This window comes from Protomyctophum bolini (genome assembly GCF_963924005.1).
Source record: "Protomyctophum bolini genome assembly, chromosome: 13".
Lineage (NCBI taxonomy): Eukaryota > Metazoa > Chordata > Actinopteri > Myctophiformes > Myctophidae > Protomyctophum > Protomyctophum bolini.
Window position 1 is genome coordinate 24,842,645 of NC_137874.1, and position 22,589 is coordinate 24,865,233.

At 40.0% G+C, this 22,589-nt stretch overlaps 1 protein-coding gene across 3 annotated transcripts; it reads right to left on the reverse strand.

Annotated features, from left to right (window-relative positions):
- Positions 1-1,305: 1,305 nt before the first annotated feature.
- On the reverse strand, positions 1,306-22,336 carry gdpd5a (glycerophosphodiester phosphodiesterase domain containing 5a). 3 transcript variants are annotated; one of them, XM_080780740.1, is made up of 16 exons: positions 22,028-22,336; positions 17,008-17,176; positions 11,149-11,252; positions 9,924-10,017; positions 9,731-9,790; positions 9,542-9,640; positions 9,214-9,307; positions 8,403-8,548; positions 7,409-7,491; positions 6,788-6,938; positions 6,269-6,490; positions 5,559-5,704; positions 5,144-5,291; positions 4,663-4,745; positions 2,918-3,030; positions 1,306-2,819 (listed from the first exon to the last, which is right to left on the reverse strand). In XM_080780740.1, exons 2-16 carry the CDS (start codon positions 17,125-17,127, stop codon positions 2,731-2,733), a joined length of 1,752 nt encoding a protein of 583 aa, XP_080636866.1. In that variant the 5' UTR covers positions 17,128-17,176; positions 22,028-22,336; the 3' UTR covers positions 1,306-2,730. The 3 variants fall into 3 exon arrangements, with proteins under 3 accessions (XP_080636866.1, XP_080636867.1, XP_080636865.1); XM_080780741.1 differs by having other exon boundaries at positions 5,168-5,291; positions 6,260-6,490; XM_080780739.1 differs by having other exon boundaries at positions 6,260-6,490.
- Positions 22,337-22,589: the final 253 nt, after the last annotated feature.

A 22,589-nucleotide genomic window follows, 5' to 3' on the forward strand; every position in this document is an offset into this window, starting at 1 on the left:
GCTTTGCAAGGAAAATTCGAAATGAGCTGTAACTTTTAATGCCAGGCTTTCAGGCCTAGCCGCCTAACATTGTCATACCGTAAATAGCCTATGTTCCTTCGAGCCTAGCCCCTCTCGGAACCCTACATAAAGCTTTTATGAAATTTGATTGTCGCAAGTAATCAAAGTGTCAGAAACTTTACTACATTTGGGTTCTGCTTGTGTTGCTACTTCGAGCCTAAAGTCTGTGATGCTAGGTTACTTTGAGCCAGCTGTTTCAAATATCAAGTTGAATACCTTTTATGCTAAATGATCAAAGAACAAATTACCTTTCCTAGTAGGCTATAGCCTAGCCTAATTATTAACCAAATTGTACACTGACACATTGAAATTGAACATTCGGTTCTTACCTTTTTGCCTGTAATGCATTCGTCACGTTTTCATCATCATGACAGCTGTGGTCCCTTTCTCACACCATCTTCAAAAATCACACCAGTGAGTGTTGCAACTCCCGTCTATTGGTTCTCTGTATCGTTCCAATTTGTATCGTCCAATTTCTTCTCTGTATCGTTCCAATTTCACGCATGCGCACACCACTCGTGCTCATGACCACTGATACAGGTACACACACAGGTACACGGAAATTGCAAGCTGGTTGTGGTTGCACCACTCAAAAACGAGAGGAAGCGACCATATTTAATTGTAAAGCTGATTGGCTGCACAGTCCACTGTTGACTATAGACTTAATTTCAGTCTCAGAGAGTTGAGTCAACTTGAGTGAGAATAAACAAGTGGATTCTAGTATTTAATTACATATGGCATTGGTTACATTACAACAACCAATGTAGCAGATTTCTTGAAGATATAGTTGTGCAATATGTAGCACCTTTAAGTCGGGAGCTGGGGTGAGTACGAGCAGCAAAGAACTTGAAGAATCTGAGACTTGATAGATACTGATACAGGTAGTATAGAAATCATAAAGAAAAAACCCTGAACAACCATATTCATTCAAACGTTTTCCCCACATACTGTAGCATGACAAAATAGGGAATAAAAGGTAGCCAATGTAAATGTAATTTGTAGGCCTACTGCATGCCAAATAAAATAAATCAATTAGGACACTCTTAATCCAGAGCGATTTACATAAAGCAAGGTCGACAAGGTACATCAAATGCATAGAAATAGTAATTGAATTTGATTGAGAATTTTATGTGATGCAGTAGGCCTACAAGCTTTTCTTTTTATTGAACAAATAACAAACAAGCCCACACCTATTCGAAAGGATATACCAGTTTTATTTCAAAGTTTCTCAGTAGGCTACTAAAATAGGTCTTCTAAATTGTACTTTATTACTTAATGACACACCTTTAAATATCCTCATGATTCTTGTGCTGTACTAAAAGGCAGCCACGTGAAAGTTGTAGTATAGCTATTAGCTAACCCAATGGTGGACAAAGTACTCAACTCCAGTACTTAAGCCAAAGTAGGCTATAGAAACTCCTGCTCAAATATTACTCAGCTAGTATAGCAACAAAAAATTGGCTGAGCTTCAAAAGTATAAATTACAAAGTGCATTTTCTTTTTAATATCAATCCACTGCTGTATATAAATTTATACATACAAAAATATGTATACGTTTTCAGAAAGTTTTGAAAAATATCAAGGGAAAATAGCACATCTACAGCCTCATGTGAGCTTGTAGATCGGCTATTTTCACTATATTTGAATTAGAAGCTATTAATCCAAATGTACTTTTTCCCTTCCTAGAAATGTCCAAAAGTACAATATTTGCCTTTGAAATGTAGTGTATCCAAAATCCAAATGGTACTGAAGTAAGGTACAGATACAGATTTTTTAAGTACAGTACTAGTAAATGTGGCATAACAGAGAGGCAGAAGAGGCAGAAATACAAAGACTGGAATGTGGTACAATGCCATCATCATGACTATCAAATATGAAAACCATGAAACCATAATTCAAGACAATAAAGACTACTCAACAAATCTGGTTTCACACAGTTCATGGCAAGAGAATAAATGCAACCATAAAATATCAAACAAGTCCATATCATGAAATTCCTCTCAGAGGGGAAAATATATGTAAAACAACTTATACCGTATAAGCAGAATATCTACAGTATATACTGTACACACACACACACACACACACACACACACACACACACACAGTAGGGCACACTTGTCCTCATTTAAAAAACAATAGCAAAGTATCAAGGGAAAAACTTTAAGTCTAGAAAAGGACACTGAAGCGAGCAGGCTAAAGCTAGGGTTAGACGTGTATTCTTGCAATATTTAGCCTGGTCTGACTTGGTCTTGGTTCTTGAGATATGCAAAGGACAGACATACACGCATACAGAGATCTGTAGAAGTAGACCGATTTGATGGATGATGTTGTGGATGCGCACAAACGAGTGTTAATCCAAAGTGTACAAATGGGACCCAAATGGACCAGATTTGTTCACTTTCTGAGTTAAATTAACATTCAGGATTTCATCTAGTCTATAGACTTTACTTGATTTGATGTACGTTAATTTATATTATATTAGCACCGAATAATGCCTGTCACTCTTTCTGTCTGTAGCCTACACTTCCTTATATTAACCTGACTCCGCCAGATGGGGCAGTAGAGTACTCTCTACTGTTCTCTACTGCCCCATCTGGTGAACATCATCTGCTGTTCAGATATTCAGAACGGTTTATATATATTTTCCAGACTAGTGCTACTGTAGATTCAGTGGCTGAGGCTGCAGTGGTAGGTAGCATAACCATTCCCTGGATAGAGAGACAGCTCTTCAGAACTGCACTGCCCGTTGTCAATTTCTGTGACGAAGGCAAATAGAAAAGTACAATTCATTAACACTCAAAACGATTATTTAATAGAAAACAATGGTATTCCACAAACGTCTCTGCGTTCACACCTGAGAATATGAGCTTTTCCTTCATAATGTTGATATCGCGGCTGGACCTGCGCACCACCGTGCTCAGCATGATCTGCTCCGGGTTGTAGCTCTGTAGGTCGCTCATTTTCCACCTGTCAGAACACACACACGTCAAGCTGCACAGTACAATTCTCAGTTATTCTATATGTACACTCTTAGGAGTAAGAGTGTTCTATTTGTACACTATTTGTATCCTAAGAGTGTACTATTTTTGTACAAAGTGTACAAATATAATTCAATGAACAAAGGATTTGACAAATCGCCAGATTCTGAAAACTACCATGGATGGAATACACAACACAGTGTGACGGTGACCCAGTGCCAAAAAGAATGGTCACCAAAATAAAACATATGAGGGAACTGTGCACGTTGACACTGGGGCGTTCGGGCAGAATGAGCACAAGGAGGACGAACAAGGAGGCAGCAAACCAAGGCCAAGGCCAGTCCCACCAGTTACCTGATCATATGATAGCTGACAGATGCCAGGGGCAGCAGAAAGAGGTTGCATGCAGATCAGGCAGAGCAGAGGACAAAGTAGGATGAAAGGGGAGAAGGGCGTGAGAGAAAGAGAGAGAGACAGCGAGAGAGAGGATGAGAGTGAGAGCGTACGATGGCGCAAAAAATAGAAAAGATTATAGAAACGAGAGGACAAAAGGCAGTAAGGTCAAGAAAGAGAAATGTGGGGTAGTGAGAGAGAAACCGCAAAGAAACATGACAGTCAATATAGAGAGAGAGCAGACTCCATACGTCTTTGGTATTATGTTGTACGGCCAAAAATACCTGCAAAACACGCTGCAAAGTCAGGCTTTCAGCAAATCCAACTTATGGCATTGCAAATTTGGAGAATACCTATAAAAATAGCATCCGCTACGATGGAGTAGACACAATGTGTGAAAAGCTATGTCTAACTTGAATTAATGAATCACATTAATCTAGACCAAATAATTTATTTTAAGAACCACATTTCTGTGCAATCATCCTAAACATTATACAATTTGGAATGAGTCAGCCCCTTGAACAAGCCTGTGACTGAATCTCCAATATGGTGGGCGGCAAAGAAGAAGCTCTCTCTTTTCTATAACAAGACCAGAGCTGCAGTTGTTGCGTGAGGCAGTGCTAAAACTGAAATAGTCACCATGCTTCAAGATGTTTTTAAAGATATCTCAAGTCAACTCTCCATGAAGAAACCATCTGCTCCAAGCTAGCAAATGAACTTTCCTCACTCCATGCCAAACACTGATGAATAGCTGGAGATGGTCACATCTCTGAGTGACCCCTAGATTGAGTTGCAGCACTGGGACAATTATAGAACTCGATGGAAAGAGCTAAGATAATATATCTTAAATTCTGAATGTTAAAATTCATTACTGTATGTGGCTTATGCACATTATAGCCTACCTAAAATGAAATGTTGTTTTCTTACCATCACTAAATTGAGGGAACATGAGTTTGAATAGGAGGTTCACTCGTCGTTTTACAGGGTTTAGTTTGTACCTCAGTGTGAGTTCTGTTCCTGTTTTTACAGGTGAAAATGGTATTGTATAAATTGATTTACATTTAATTATGAATCAATTGTTAATCTAGTCTCACACAAACAGTTACATAGCTTGTAGAACAACTAGACAAAACAAAACTGTGCTATTACAATTGCACATGTGCCATAGATGTGCATATTTATGTCTGCAAACATCAACACTCACTGTCCCAACAAAACTACAACTTACTTTTTAAAAGCGGATATTACTAGGACTATGGCGATGGAGACGAGGTCTGATGCAATCCAGATAAACTTGTATGCTTGCTGGCTCTGCAACAGAGGGGAAAGAGAAAGGTTGAGTATTAACATGCACACCACTAGAGGACACTATTCCCACATCCTGTACTTGTGAGCCCAGCACAGGGCACTACAGACTATGAATGAGGATGTGGGACAGCTGCTTTCTAGCCTCAGTTGTGTGTCCTTGTCCCATGCTGTGAAGTGTGTGTGACTGTGTCCCAGTGTCCCGTTGCACTCCTTCAGCACCACGCTGCGCTGCAGCCTGCCGCTGTGCTGCCTCACATCTTTCTGTGCCCTCGCCCTCGAGTCTCGCTGTGCCCTCGTCACTCTCTGCCCTCTCTCCTGCTGTACTGTATGCTGTCTTTCTGCGTGCCCTTGTCTTTATTACGGCAGTGTCAGAGGAAAAGAAAGAGGGAGGCACTGTTTACCATGAGCCAGATGGGGTAAGGCACCTTTCGGAGGACTTGAGAGGCATCGGAGGAGACGGAAGGCACCCCACTGCACCACAGAATGGAGTATAGCCAGGGTTCATTGACTGGGTACACAGTCACGCTCACATTATTGGCCAGATACGCCCTGAGGGAAGAAAAATAAATGTAACATCATGACTGTCCCATCAGCATTTATAATAATAGCATTGTAGCACCTACAGTAACCAACTCTGTACCCATGTGTAGCTTCAAAAACAGTGATCAACCCATGCATTCTTACTATGATAAAGCTACAACACACAAGCACCCACTTACATCATACCATACATAATTTTAATCAATTTTTCCCCTTCTCCCTTTTTCACATTGAAGTAGAAGACAATGACACCTAACAGCTGGTGTTGGTGCTTACTCTATGTCTTTGTGGCTGGTTTTGCTGTAGTGAAGGGTGAGGCTAGTGATGCCCCTCTGTTTTATCTCCTCCATTGACAGCTTTTCATTGCTGGTCTGCTGCAGCCCACGGACTCTCCCCCTATCCGTGTCAGGATTCCAAGTTGCCTAGGAGATAATATGCACTGTTACTCTTTAAAGGGCATGTTCTTTTTTAGTAATTGAACCATAAACTGAACAAATTATAAAGCAATGGAAATGTTTGTTTTTTTAAATAAATATATAAATAAAATGTATTGGCCATATTCATTTTGCTCTTACTTTAAACTCAGGAGGTTGGTAGGGGGATCCTCGTTCCACATACCGAGATTCAAGTAAAAGCAAAATGCCTATCGTGTGAATGTGGTCAATTAAAGCAGTGGTTTCAAATATGTTCTTGTCAAGGACCCCAAAATTGACCCCAAAATTGACCCCCATCTGAAAACATGTTTTTGCCAGGGACCCCCATGATCCAAAATGTTCAAATTATTCAGAAAATGTTTTCAATGGCGAGCTTGTAGATTGGCTATTTTCAAATAACCGATGTGTATAGGATTAAAGAAATTAAACCGATTTAAACTAAATTTGCTAATGTAGCTGGGGCGACTCCCTGGAACCCCACCAAGGACCCAATTTGAGAACCACTGAATTAAAGGATGTGAATGCATCATTGGAGACACCTACAGTTCTCACCCTCGTCGGGGAGATGCCTGCCCTCTGGATGGCCCACAGTGTGTCCATGAACCAGTTGCTCTGGCGTGGGTGCTCAGGGGGGGGACTGCGGATGGTGAGAAGAGCCGAGCGGTTGGCCCTGGATGCCACACGCAGCATCTCCACCAGACTGCATACCGTTTGGTTCCCTATTCTGTTTCGATCCCTCTGTGTCAGGGAACGGACTGTCCAGTAGGGGTCACTCTGAAGGCAGGAAGGGAAATGGACTGTGAGGCATGAGTGTGTGTATGTGTGTGTGTGTGTGTGTGTGTGTGTGTGTGTGTGTGTGTGTGTGTGTGTGTGTGTGTGTGTGGCTGTGTGCACGTGCGTGCGTGTGTGCGCATGTGTGTGGATGGATGGGAGAAAAGACAGACTCACAGACAGAGCCATGGAAAAGGAGACGAAGACATGAAAGGGCTAAGGGCCCCTTCAGCAACTAGATAATGATGAAGTGCTGTCATACTATTTGTAATAGGGGAAAGGTGAGGAAAGTTCAAATACCTTCAAAAACCACTGTCCCGCATTTAGAGACCGTATCTCAGTCCAGTTGAAGAGCGAAGCGTCGTCATACTGCCTGGCTGGAAAGACCTTTATGACATCAGTGGTTCTCCTCAAGGTACGGTCCCGCATCAAGAAGGGAACCCCATCCACACTGGGAGAAGGGAACAAACGTATTACAACATTTAGACTAAAGTTGGAGTAATTACTGTAGGTATCTCACTTGTCGTTTAGTAGGTTCTCCTTTTATCGAGTAATATAATGTAAGAAGGAATTAATTGACCTATAATGTGTTTACTTATTTGTATATTTGGATCACCATTAGTAGCTACTAGAAGTAGCAGCTATTCTTCCTGGGGACCATTTAAAACCAACATATGCATAAACACAAACAACATTAAACAATGGAAAATGGAAAACGTTTGCATACTTATATCAAAGTAAAGACCATCCAACTTTATTCTATCTATGTGCATTTTGTGAGGTGGTTTGGATAGTTAATAAGAACATTATGACTTTCTTTGTGACCGAACACCAAGACATAATGTGAAGTCATTAGAGTACAAACTCAACTAAGTGTTAAATATTACAAGATTATTATATTATTTATGTATAGTTAATAACCTGATAGCGACATCTGCCTCGAGGGAGCTTGCCCCCTGCTGTAGAGCTCTGTTGAAAGACAAGACAGTATTCTCTGGAGCCAGCTGCCGCAGACATACAGAGACGAGAGTGGAAGTCACAGGTGAGGTGAGACATATTGGCATAAAACTTTTTTTTTTTTTTTTTTAAGCTTTTCTGTTAAAAGTTTAAAGCTCTATGCTCTGATAGTAATCAGTGCTATAGAGTGTTTGTTTATTCAGTCTCTCCAGCACTTTCATAAACAGAAAATACATTTTCAGGTGGGTTGTCAATGTTGTCCTATCAGTGAATCGAATGCATTTATCAGCTTCAAATCTATATGTTTCAGTAAAGAATTTGTCCGCGCATTTCTTGGGGGGGAATACAGAGCTACATTAATACATTAAAACACATACACCACCGTTAAGGTGAAATGATAGCAATAGAAATGAGCATAAAAAATAGTAGTAGATGGTTAATCACAAATTAACTACCCAACATACATGTTAATCCTAAAATCCATTTTGTGGGTGTACTGAAAATATTTTGTATTGAATCTGTCAGCTTTTAAAACCACAAACTTTTGGTCTACATATATATTCATATTCATATAAAAAGAAAAGAGAGAGAGTGAGAGAGAGTGTGTCAGACAGAGAGAGGTGGAGAGCGGGGGGGTGGGAGAGAGACAGAGAGAGTGTTTGTTTGTCTACAGTACATGTAGTGAAGTGGAACAGTATTTGCTTATCTGGCTGGCTGGCTGTGAAGCAGCAGTTTGGTGCGTTTACTTTCTAGTCTAAAATCCAAAATTCCTAATACAGTGGTCTTATGTGGCTGGTCTGATGGCATAATTATATACTGTACATCAAGTTATGCAGAATACACCATTTTAACTCCACAACAAGTACTTCTTATAAGGCCATCTATAGAACCATGTTGTTTTGATGCCATTTCCCATTTATTTCAACATTTTAAAACAAAACAGGGAGTCAGATCTCACCATAGGTGCTCCCCGTCTTCCAATGACCTCAGGCTGAGGTTTGAGGCTGTCACGTTCCATGATGCAGGGGCAGTTGAAGGTGAGCGGTGCTAGACAGACCACTAGGAGGATGGCTATGTAGACCAGCACCACAGCCACTTGAAAACCTAACAGGGAGGAGGACCTCACAGTTAGATCCACAAGTAAACAGGGTTATATTATGTAGCCCAGTTTTGGGGATATATTAGACAGGTATTAGGTTTTGTTGCCAATGCATTCTCCCTCCCAGCTCATCATATTTCAATGCTTCGTCAGGGAACTTTCGTGTCCGATGCTGACTATGCCATTTCCCATATCATGTTAACAATAACAGATCAAAACCGATCCCTATCAGTATGCAACTTGGACTGCGTTGAGTCAGCAGAAGTGAGCTTCACCCTTGTTTCAAGTGGCACGCCCATCCTTCTTTTCAGACTAGTTTTCAGTGTTTTTAATGGAAACATTGCCCTGTTCTGAATCAGGTCTGCATCATACCCTGAAAGTTGAATAATGACCTAGTACTAGTGCATTAAAGGTGCTGCCGGCCTGGGCCGTGGCTCAGCGGTCATGGCACCTTGGCCGGTAGTCCGAGTCTGGCAGTAGGCCGCGGGTTCGACTCCCGATCCCGACGGCCCTTACTGCATGTCACTCCCCCATCTCTCTCCCCCATTTCCTGTCAGCCTACTGTCTGTCCCTCTATAAAAAACATCAAATAAAGGGTGAAAGCCGCAAAAGAAAAGGTGCTGCCAGGGGACTGACCCATTGGTTTGAGATAGAATTGAAATAGACTTACTGGAGCTGCTCTTATGGACCACATATCCAGCCACCAACCAGCCCATAGCTGTGACAGCTACTAGGGCTCCTATGTGCAGGAAAGGTGCAGTGAACTGCACATAAAACACAGACAAACACATTAATTGAAAGAGGAAAATAGTACCCGGTAATTAGGAAATGTGAGAAATTCAAGTTTAACAAGCATGGGTCTTCCCATGCTGGCACCCACAACAATGGAACTGTGTACCTGGCAGATACACATACACGTTATAAGTCCAGCATCATTTGTTTAATGATCATACACAGTCAAATTCTTACAGGAAATTATTTAGTGTTTAAAGACCAACCTGTAGAGATATAAGGACGATGTCCCACTCATCGCCCCAAATATCATCGATGGACACCACACCTGAGATAGTGGTTAGCAGAGTGGCCAGCACTCCAATCTGAAGTGGCAACACACAAATGCTTTGTTACCTGAGAATTGTTTTGCGGAGCAATATCAAAGCATAGAAGGGAAATATGATTAAATGTACCTTGTGAACCCAATAGAGGTTTAGCTGCTGCCCCAGTGAAATATGAAAAAGTGCCAAAATCTGCAATGTTAAGAACAACAGAATAGCTTATTTTATCCATTAAAACACATACACACACACACACACACACACACACACACACACACACACTTACAAATGTGCAAAATATTTAGGAGAACGAAAACCCACCTACCATTAAGAATGTAATGTAACTGAATCCAACAGCGGTGGAAACAACGATGGGGACAGTCTCATCCCTCCATTCTCCAGACCGGTTGTACAATGACCTGCAATATCAGACAGGGATGATTTGATGAATGCTAAAACAATATCTCATGAGATTCTACTTTTACCTCAACAATGAGGCCTAATTTAAAGGGACATACATGCTGTTAATGTGCATTTCAGTTAATTGTTCACGTGTTCCACTGTTCCTACAAGTCTCATGATGTAGTCCAGTGACATGCCCATATTGTCTATGAACGTCACTGCATCAACCTCATCATGCCATCATCAGCATCATATTGTTGCTGTCAGGTGAAAACCTTGCATGTCCTAGACGGCTACTTTTCAGGAAATGGAAAAAAGAACCTGTGTTCCAGGGGTCCAATGTAGTTATTATTTAGTCACAATTACTTTTATTAATGACTTAATTAAATATTGGTTCAATATTTATAAAACATTAAAAGAAAACATTACTCACAACCTCCGTGTCTTGGTGCCGAGCCAAACTGTAAGGGTACTGTATCGGCTGTGAGCCCCCATTTTGTTTTCAATATTTATAAACCCCACAGACACACTTAACCACCTGAGCTTGTAGAACTTTTTCATTATTGCTGTTATTGCGGCATTAATTTATGAGAAGGAAAAAAGTTTAAATATGGAGATGGACATGGTTTCTGCCCGACAGCGTCGACATACATCATATTATCTTAAGTACAGACCACTATTTTGCCGTAGACAAAGCAAACAAAGCCACCAAGGTTAGTGACTAAAGACCAGAAAGTATGGGGTGTAGTTTTCAGCTAACCTCCATGGCATTTCAGAGACACGTGGAAGACTGCTCAGTTTTATGTCTGCTAATCGAACATTAGCCCTAAAACAACAAATACATGAAAGTTGCGTGCGTCCCTATAACCTGTTAAAACCGGGAAAGCATCTGTATCGTTTTAGATAAATTGGAAAAATGTGGTCTGGGAAGCATTCCCTGGGGGGCGGGGTATTCCTGCAGGGACTCGCATAAATGTGTGTGTGGCGCACACACAGCAAAATCAACTGCAAGCCAGTGAGGAGCAGTGGGCTATCGGACAGACAGACTTTTGCTTAGTTATAATAAGATACAGTATATATGTGAGATGTTTTCTAATTTCATTTACAATCCCCTTCTCCTTTAATCTGTAGTAAGATGACTGACTTACCAGTTGAACTCATTGTAATCGTTTTGGGCCACCAACCAGAAGTAGACCCAGAACAGCAGCAGGAGGAAAGAGCTGCACAGGATAGAGAACCATGCACACTCCCACTGTGGAGCAAAACACACAATTTGTACATTGTACAATGGGCATTTAGCTTTTACCTGACTTTATGCACTCACAATGAATGAGCATTTTCTTCTGGACAACTACAAAGCGAAAGTGCACTAATATATTTTGGGACACATTGACTGTAGTTACTGCTCTTTGGCTTTGTCCAAAAAGCGGGAATTAATTCCTCCGTCCACTAACACAGCCACATGCAACGGAAACCACACAGTGAATGATGACCAATGTCCAACAGAGGAGTACAGGACAATGGTGGATTGACAGACATTATGTGTGACTTGAGCTGAAGGTGCTCAAATTCTCATAATGAGAAAATTCTTCCACAAATGTCACCCTGCTCGAATATACATGTTAGTATTTGCACTAATGTACACAGACAGTAACATCCAATGTAAATTTACGCTACAAGTGTTGACACTATTGGTATCTCAAATAGATGACTTAAGAGTTTCTCTTCGCTTTGCTCATTAACTAAGCCTTTTAACCCCTCATCTGTCCTCTGACATGACATGTGGGGCAAAGGTTTTGAGGAGAGAGTGTGCACTGTACACGGATACTTTGCCTTCGGTAATTAACAGGATTAGAGGTTAACGCCACATGGGAAGGTGGGAACCAGTGAGAGGCTAAAATCTCTTTTGAGCTCTGATCAGCTTTGCACCAGACCACGCCTCAGCTAACCACACCTCGGCTAATATTAGAGGCAGGACGATAATGAACGAAGGACTGCTCATAGCAGATAGGTTTCGTAAAAGGGAGGTATTGTAAATAATTTAGAAAATAAACTTGGTGAGGCTGCAGACATCATCGAAAACAGTAACATTTGATACTATCTTTATCTGGAGCGGCAGTGGCTCTGGAGGTAGAGTTCCCGGTTAAATTCCTGGCTTTGTGATAGTGATAGTCCTAACTGCTCCAGATGAGCAGGTCTGTCTGTGGTTTCCTACACCACTCTTATATGTGTGTGAATGGGTGAATGTAATGCACATTGTAAATCACTTTGAAAAGATTTGCTATATTAATAAACATACAGTACATTTATCTCTGGGACCCCAATCTACATTGTAATAAATGTGTTAATTTTACTCTGAGAGGGTACAAATGGAAATAAATTGAACCTTACAAGTTACACCCATAATGGCCTATTTCGTTCCTAACTAGTTGAGGGGGTTCCATAATATACCCTCAAAAAGTGGTTCCCTGGAACCCCCCCCATGATTCCAGGGGGTCTCCGGATACCACCCTGCGAACCAGTGATCTGCAATTAATGCAGCTACTGAACATAATGATGGATTGAGGACATAATGTGATTACAAATACTATACTCTCTATGACAACAAATAAGGCCGTTTACAAATACTATAATCTCTATGACAACAAAGAGGGGGTGTTTTTAAATGGTTTAGAAAAGTTCTGGTGAATCTATGAGGCAACTTGCTAGAGTGACATCGTGAATCTCACCTCACTCAACTGAAATCACGGGGCATGCTGAGAAACGTATCTGAGAATGTATCTAACTATTAACTAAGATCATGTTAATAACTATAGAAATTATTGTTCCTGAAGAAACAATGTGGGCTCGCTGCAAGCCAAAACATTGTAGTATAAATAGTAGTGTTAGTCTAATTAGCCAAACAACCAATGCTGCAAAATCTTTAATCACTGAATGATTAGTCAGTCAGTCAGAGACATTATGTGTATCGAAAATACAACTAAAATCCAAGTTGGCGAATAGTGCATTTCTTCACTCCACAACACTGCACTCAGTGCTGACAGCGCTGGTTGGGAGTGAGGATTTGCGCAGCAGAACATCAATTGAACATTAGTCAGCATGCCGACTTCAACATGAAGTAGTCAAATTTTAAATGTTTTCCCCATAGAGACATAGAGACCATCACGAACCCTAACTCCCTTATTTTGCAGACAGACAACTTAATCTAAACTGCAGGCATGTTACTTCAATCCTGCACTTTGTATGTCACTCTGGAGAGAGACAGAGTTAAAAGGTAGGGTAAGTGATATATTTTAGTTAAAACAAAAATGTTTTTTGTTAAAAGTTGAATGCACTATTTTCTGATAGTATAGTAATACAATGTGTTCAGTAACAGGAGTCTCCCCATCTCTCCAGCTCTTTAATAAACAGAAAATACGTGTTCAGGTATTTGACAGTTCAGCTAATCAGTAGAGGGTACCAATTTACCTATTTATAGTGTTCCAGATCCAATTTCTTTGTGTCACTTTCAATTTCAAATTTTCAAATCAAACTTGTTTAATCTGTATCCAAACTGACTGCGTTCTATATCCTGATTAGATTAAATCTGAAAATGTATTTTCTGTTTAATAAAGAGCTGGAGAGACATGGAGAGGAGACTCCATAGTACTGAACAAAGACTTTAATGGTTTTCAACCAGTGGCCCGGTGACCACCAGTGGTCCTTGAGGGGGTTACAGATGGTCCCCTGATAAATGATGGAAAGTTGGTAACCAAATGGATTCTTATAGATCTTTAACTCTTGAGAGCATAACATGAAACCAAATGAATGTTACAAGAGGTCTACACAATAGATAATGTAAAAATATATATATTTTGATTGTTTGCCTTTCCTATGGTACTACATCAACACAGCATGGAATTGAGGACAAAATCTTTGAGAGGGTAAATGTCATGGTGGTCCGTGGCTCAAATGACTAATAAATAATGGACCCCGATATGAAAAATGTTGAAAACCACTGCTCTATTATCTATAGCAATGATTACTATCAGCATATTGAGCTATATAACACATTGTTATAAACAATCAAATAGTCTGCTCCTTGTTGCTACATACCAATTCCTACACGGTTTGTGTTTATAACCACGCCCCCGGGCAAGTTAAGTTTACTGAGGTTAAGGTTAGGTTTAGGTATAGTTTTCTTGAGGTTAGGGTTAGGTTTAGGTATAGTTTTACTGAGGTTAAGGTTAGGGTTAGGTTTAGGCTGTCAATCACAGCGACTGGCCAATCACAACACGTCAACTGCACAACCCGTGTAGGCTTTGGTATGTCGTCTCCTTGTCAACAAGAACAGGGAAGCACTGAGCGTAAACACGACCAGTTCAGAAAGAAAGGAATATTGTCCTCAATAACGGGATGAGTCAGTAGGCTGCTTAATCAATCAATCAATCAATCAATGCTTTATTTCAGACCCAGGGAGATCCATAATACAGATGAATAAAAACATACAACACAGTATAAACCACATACAGTACAGTAGAAAAACTGGTTTTCAGTGTCTAACATGCAGACAGGTCCGCCAGTGCTTCCACAATTTGGAAGAGAATCTATACGAACTGTATACAGGGTCACAGCAGTAATGATGTCATTTTCTGACTCAATTGCTCTGCACATAAATGTATACATCATGTTTCTTAACACTTCAGGGCAAGTTATGACAAATAGAACTTGGGTCCACTTGGGTCCAAAACAAACAACATTTCAGTACATGATTACTAGTGGACAACTACATAATGCTTTGTAAATAGGGAAAGAAGGGGAGAGACACCGCTTTGTGCTTGGATATTTTTCCCCTTGGTAAGCACACCATTCCCAGTTCACACATCCCGTAAATGGACTAATTTATGGTTGGCCCACTCTTTGTACTAACAGGACTGATCTAGTTTTGGCTCTGGGCTCACAGTTAGTATCAAACACAGCTGGGTGTCTGGCTGAAATGGCTCTGAGCAAAGGATCTCAACACCACACTGACTATCACTAGCTTTTTACGGTGTTGCTCTGTAAGAGATGGTCAGTGGTCATTTTTAGACCCCAGATTCTTTCCCAGAGTATGTACTGTATGGTCAAGTCAAAATAATTATTTGGTGTTCAGGATGGGTTACAACTTTAAGGGTTTCATTTAAATCAGCCGTATTTCACTTTTTCACGTTTTCTATTGAACAGTTCAATCTGTTTTTATTATTTTTGTTTCATAACAAGCAGATCATCTTGGGCAGTACAGTACAATGTTTTGAACACTACTCAAAACATTGTACACTATAGTCCAAACGAGAGGGATCCCCTGGTAGTCCATGGCAGTTTGGCAACAGATATTGCACAGATTCACTCATAATAACCCTAAAAGTATGATGAACGTGAACAGGTCTCCAAGGAAAGGCTCAGTCTTAACTTTGAAAGTATTTGGACAGGTGTCAGACAAGTATGTCATTAGATGGCAGACCAGTACATAATTAATATTGAAGAAATGTTGCTCATGTGATTGGTGGAGCCATACTAGAGACTGTGCCAGGGATCTGAAACTTGAGAGAACTCCTTATAAAACACACATGTGATTGCACTATGAAGCGGTCAGTGCTCCCCACTGCCTGACTCGTGATTGTCTGTGCCTGGCATTGATTCAATACAATTAATTGGGCTGCCTGCCTGGGTGTTTGAGAATAAAAAGCTTAGATGGTTTCAGTGTTGATTTTGGCAGCAAATTTTGATTTTAGTCATAGACATATTTTTGTCATCGGAACTGTTTTAGTCGACTAAATATCATACGATTTTAGTCGACTAAATCTACAGTTGTTTTTTGTCGACAAAAATGCATTTTTGCGGGCCTTGGTGGCGTTGAAATGGCAGATTTCACACTTGGTTGCATGCTGAAAATAGCAGATCTATAAGCTTAGTTTGTAGATCTGCTATTTTCAGAGCACAACAACCCAAACAACCTGTCCCGATTTTTGGGGCTAAAAGCAGCCATAGCCACTTGGCACAAAATGTGCTGACCTCATCACATTTGTCATGACGTTTTTAGCCCAAGGAGTGCAAACTAATGCTTGGAATGGATTGAGAATCATGAAAACCCCTTAGTTTGACATGTCACATGCTACTTAAAGCAAAAGGAAAGTTTGACATTTTTGCCAGCCATAGAATGTTAATGGTAGGGTCACAAGAAACCTCTATAAAGAGATTGCCCAATAGTGACAGCCGGTCAGCAAGTGGATTCATGACTGTATACATAGACAATATTTTAAAAAGACTATACCAAATTTCCCACCCGTCCACCTCGGCTGCCGGACTATTAGTAGCGTTGATGAGGTTATCGAGTTGTCATCAGAGGAGAAGGAGGAGGAGGACAACAACGCACAGGTATTTATTAGCATTGCGTACTGTTCTGATGATGGGCCAGTGCAGTGGTATAACAAGTATAACTTGTTATACTTTATTTTATACAGTATCTAATGTTATACTGTAGTATTATCAGTTGGGCCGCTGTGCCCACTGAACTGCAAATGCCTACTGTAGTGTGTTCTTACGGCTGGCGGGTCCCTGTGGAAACTGCTGCTGCAAATGCTGTTATATTGACTGATTGATTGGAAATGTAATTGTATTCACAGTTTGTAGAATGGGTACAGTTCAAACGAAAGTACAGGTCAATACAAAATCTGACTGCTACGAGGATAAAACCAGAAAATGCACTAAGACTTGTTTACATCAGGGTCCTCAATTCATCAGAACATCTATATGCCTACTCTATTGTGTTCTGATGGGCGGGCGGGCAGGTCACTGGTTGTGTTAAAAAAGAAAAAGGCAAAAAACCCTAATTGATTACAGATTGGCAGATAGATCTCCAAAAAACCCGTTTTTTAGCTGAATAATCCTGCAGTATTTCCCACACCTGCCATGAGGACGACACAAACACTCATTCTTATTGTACATGTCATGTGCATGTATGCATTTGGTTGTAACAATTACTTTCTTACCAAAGAGGTGTCTTCATGGCAACGTTGGTAGCGTTTCCAGCGGCAACCATAAATCCCAGTGACAAAGGACACAAACACCTGCTTCTCATAGACCTGCTGCAAGGGTTGGTGTTTCACCATGCCTCAACGCGCCACCAGTCTGTTAACATCCCACACACGATAGGGAACCCTAGGCAAGGCAAGGGGAGGCAAGACAAGTTTATTTGTACAGCTCATTTCATACATACAGGCAATTCAAACTCTTATCAGATGCATTTAATGATAAATAAATAATCTAATCATGTGGGTCTCATAAAGTATGAATCCAAAGAAAGGTATGTTTCAGCCTGATTCCCCTGCCTTTCAGTTCCATTACAAAGTTAAAGTTAAATATTTAAGAAAGTATAGAACATGTGGCAGACTGCTTGACTTGTGCATTGCCACAGTGGGGACCCATACTCAACATTTATAACATAAAGCTTTTGTGTACTCAACATGCCTGGGTTCACATTCTGGCAAGTGGACTAGTATGATTTACTGTCATTGAAAACTTAGATATCCATGGATTTGTGCACTTGGCAACATGCCTTTCAAAAGCCGACAGGCACAGCATGATGCTCTGACACTTGCTTTTAACTTCGAGAGAAAAATGTTCGTTGCCTTAGTGTCTTTAGGAAATGTCTTGGCACAAAGATTTTTTTTGGTAGAGATGGCAACAAGAGTCATTCTCTTTCTCATTCTCAAAGAGGTTTTGACCTAATTTGTTTGACCAGTTTTACATTATTTCTGTTTTTATAACCGATTTGACAGGTTTGATATAATATCTCAAATTAAGGGACAACTTTGGGTTTTTTTTCAACCAAGGTTCATGTTTTAGTATGTTATTAGAGAAAGCAAAAGATGAGTGTTATATCTTTTTCATTTGCTGCTTTCTTTCGTTTTAACGATTTTAGCTATTTTTGACAGAGGGGACGGGGGGCATTTGAACAAGTAGCTAAATATGTCTTTTCTTTTTACAAACTTTTGCGGCGATTTCTTTATTATTATTTACTATAGTCCTACTGAAGTAACTGGACCCCAGGAAATTACATCTGACCACAAAAGATCACGGGATCTATTGAATGTGAAGGGGGAGGTAACAAACTGTCATATTGGGTCTACGACACACAGTATGGCACACAGTATAGCAGTAGTATCCCCCTTCAAATTCAGTCGATCCCATGATCTTTTGTGGCCAGATGTAATTTCCTGGGGTCTAGTAGCACTATAGTAAATAACAATACAGCTAAATCTTGTAAAGCCACTTGTCCGACAGTCCGAATGCCCCCACCCCCCTGTCAAAAATAGCTGAAATCGCTTAAACAAAAGAAAGCCGCAAATGAAAAAAGAACACTCATCTTTTACTAATAACATAATATCATTTTTTTTGTGACCACCGCACTCTGACTTATGGTGCGTTACCCGTTACCCATCACCTTTCAACATTGAAAGAAAGGTGATGGGTCACACACACCAAGACTGAATTTTAGTTTTTATTCTTTATAACATAAATATCTAGCCTTCATCAGTGTCTGATGAAGTTATGTTATAAAGAATAAAAACTAAAATGCAGTCTTGGAGTGTGCGACCCATCACCTTTCTTACAATTCTTCAACAACCAAAAACATGAACCGTGGTTGAAAAAAACTAAAGTTGTCCTTTAAAGATGCTGAATAAATCTGTGTGAATAAGTAAGTATGGACACTTAGTTGTCTCCACCAGGCCGGCATGGTGGAGGAATATATCCCATCCTTTTCACATTGAACTGATATAGCGGCACCAACAGGTTTGCAAAACACATTTTTGAAACAAAATGCCTCAAATCATCCAATTGCCACCCAAGGTGTAAGAAGATATGGCACCCTTTTCACATTGGCCTATTATAGCGCAACCAGGAGGCCACAATCTGACCTGCCCTGGTGGAGACCTGTGCCCCAAGGGTCACTTTATCTAGTTCAAGCTCATTTGGTCTGGCTGGTGTAAGGGCAGCACTGCCTCTAGGAACCACTAGTGGAACTTTTAGACTTGTTGCATGATGTTAATGGCAACAACCTGTAAGTAAACCTGTAATTTCATGCATTTGCAATATAGCTTTTACAATTTTATGAGCTCAGCATGAGGAAGGCGGTTTAGACTAGAGAAACAAAATAATTAATCTTCTATTTGACATTTCCTTTTCAATGCTCATTGGTCTCATAGAGAAATGAGCATATTCAATAAATTGTCCCTTTAGGCCTTCATTCAATCACTATCCAGTATCACTATAGCGTCTCAAATAACTTAATCCAATATCTTTGTATCCGAGGGCAAAGCTGTGAAGAAGATTTGCATCTATTGCATTACATTTGTCACAGTGCGAAGAAATATCTGGGAATATGTAATTTTAATTTGGAATAATGTAGTCTATGTATGACTCGAAACTGAATAAGGCAATGTCTGGAGTTGATAGAGCATGCATTAACTTCTTCAAGGCTGTCTTCCCAGAGCTCGTCTGAAATTGAAGTCCGCAGCTCATTTTCCCATGCAGGGGAGAATGTTTAAGTCTGTCACAAAAATGCAAAATGATCTGATTGACATTAATACCACTTAAATGGTGTAAAAGATCAGTTTCTCCAGATAGGGTAAATGCAGGTTACCGATCAGAGTGAATATCGGCCGATATGGCAGATCACCGATTGCTGGCCGATTATCGGAGCATATTACATTTTATGAGCATACATGGTTGTTTTTTTAGATTGTAATGTACTGTATACAGTTGTGGATCAGCATGGGTTAATTTCATAATGCTTCTATGCCATAACAACACAACATAACTGCAATACACAACAAATTAAATATTAAATATTTACAGCAGGTAGCTATAGGACAAGTAAACAGATTAATTGTGCCCTGTCTGTCTATAGATCAGTGTCACTGCCAATTATCCCCGCCATTACTGGCTTTGCCATCCCTGTAGCTGCCAAACCCTACTGTTGGCCACAGCTTGTTGTTTCACCTGGAAAAGTCAAAGTGTAACACATGCAAAGGTTCATGCCGGAGATCAGTTCCTTACCGGCTTAACGGACGCACTTTAAAATAAAATGCATGTAGGCTTCCATCAAAATCTAGTTATCTGAAGGCCAAATTGCAAAGCATGCATTCAATTCAAGGTTTCCATTTAATTCAGCATTAAGTGCACGCTGAGTGTAATAAAATTGGATGGTAATATATTGGAAATCTGTAAGACTTGCACAAATTCTGCACAATTCTGCTGAGTAATGCCTGAATCTATTCATTTGTCTTTTTGATGGCAGAGTAAATGCTGTCAGTTAAGGACAAAAAAAGAGGCATGGATCTATTTCCTGGCAACCTTCCTCAAGACTGGTCCCATGTCCTCATCACTGAACAAATAGATTATAGCAACACAAAAGCCAGTAGAAACATCTGTCTGACTGTCACACTTCCATGGCAGTGGTTCTGTGTTTTCATGCCAAGGACCCCCAAATTAGGGCCGCAAAGATTTTGTGCCATGATTTCTATTTTATCTTCTTTCCAAATTATTTCCAATTCTTCACACTTTTTGTTTTTGACAAACAAAATGGTAGCAAAGAGATTTTGCCACCTTATGTGTCCCTCACTTCTGGTCTGGCCCATGTAGCTACTCTGCTATGTCTGTCTACTATAGTTAGACCTTTATCTGCCTCTTTCTGGAGTCTAGACTGACTCCCTCCAACATTCATTCGAACATGAAATATATGTGCATGAATAAATAACACCCCTGATCTTCCAGAGGATTTAGCCAAAAATAGAGTTTTCATTAACGCTATGTGCCTATCAATCCCCAAAAGTTAGGGTCCAGGATCTGAGGACATACACAGTAAAATCTGGTATCACTGGAGAGTTTTAAGCCTGGCCTACTGTGGGAGATGTTATCTCCCAAACCCTATATAAGTCTTCAACAGGTGGTGGTAAGAATACACGCCACATGGTGGTAAGAAGACAAGCTACATGGATAACATCCTAACAAAGACAATATATGAATTGTTCCATCGATCCAGACCCCATTCATTTTTCCCATGGAGATTTTGAAAAATATTCATCAATATCAAATTATTTTAATTCTAGAATCAAGCATTAAGGATCCTGGTAGCCTCGGAAACCCAGACGTTTTTATTTCCTGGTGAATCATGACCACAAAAGATTTGATTCTGTGAAAAAACAAAAGGTTATTTATATAGTATATTATCATATAGGCTAATTCAAATTTCTATTTATTTTTCACAGAATCAAATAACATAAATAACAATTTATATAAATATTTGTTTAAATCTCTATAGGAAAGAATAATGGGAACCATTCTGGATTGATGGAACCAGAAAATGGCCACCACTGACCTAGCCATGGTTCACTTCCTTGTCAGTCACCAACAGTTATTATTTCTTATTCTAATCTACACCCATGTTTCTGATACAGTAGCCTAAAGTAGACTAGAAACCTACGTTTACAGAGATCCAGAAACGGGCAGTACCTAATATTTCCATATAGGCAGGCCTGATTACTTGAATGTACCGTTGCAAATGCAGTAAAATACAGACGACTAGATATATTTTTTAAAGCATCCAGTTAACTAAGCTAAACTAACATGAGAAAAAGATCATGGTTAAAGTACCGTACAGCACCCAATTAATAAGCAAGTTAACGTGTCAAATAGTCTGTAATAGATGATGAATCTGATGATGATGATGATGATGATGATGATGATGATGATGGGAGGTGCTCAGAAAAGAATATCAATTGTGTTTTGGAACAAACTAAGGCTAATGTCACTTGAGAAAAACACCTCCATAAATTATTAAATTAAATGATTACTAACAAGAAGAGATATAGTTGCTTTGATCACTCACAACTTCTCTCAAAACGACAGCTAAATAAAACGGTGACGGCTGACAGTTTCTGGGATTAGGAGGAGGATAATCCGATAAACTACGCACACAAACATCACACTTAAAATATAATCACTTACCAACAAGACTGTATATCTTCTGGATGAGGTTAAAAACGTAAAGGCTCACAAATAATCGATTATATCCCCATATACGTTGAAATATTATTGCCTTTTCAGCTTCAGTTTCAGTCCTGAGTTGCAAAAAATCTTCAAAGTTTGTTTCAGGAGCGGTGTACAATCCAGTGGAACACATTAGCCTGCACTACACTGTACAAATTATTGACCGGCGAGTCATAACGTTAATTAAAGTTATATCAACAAATTGTGGTGCAATTTAGACGCACCTACATGTTTCATACTTAATAGACGAAGAGAAACTAATCCGTCTGACACGTTGTGGGTGGAGCTGTTGAGTAAATGACACCTTTGCCTCCCGTAGATAGAGGGCGATGTGCATACATCACCGCTGTGACTCCTGTGAGTACTTTACTTTATGTTTTATTTACTAACTGATTTACAGCAGTGGATGTCATTGTCAAACCATTTCATGTCCTGTCATGGAACCGCAAATTAATATGAATTTGGCCGCGGTCCGCGGACCCCCATCTGAAAATAGTTTGTGCCAGGGCAGGGCATGATG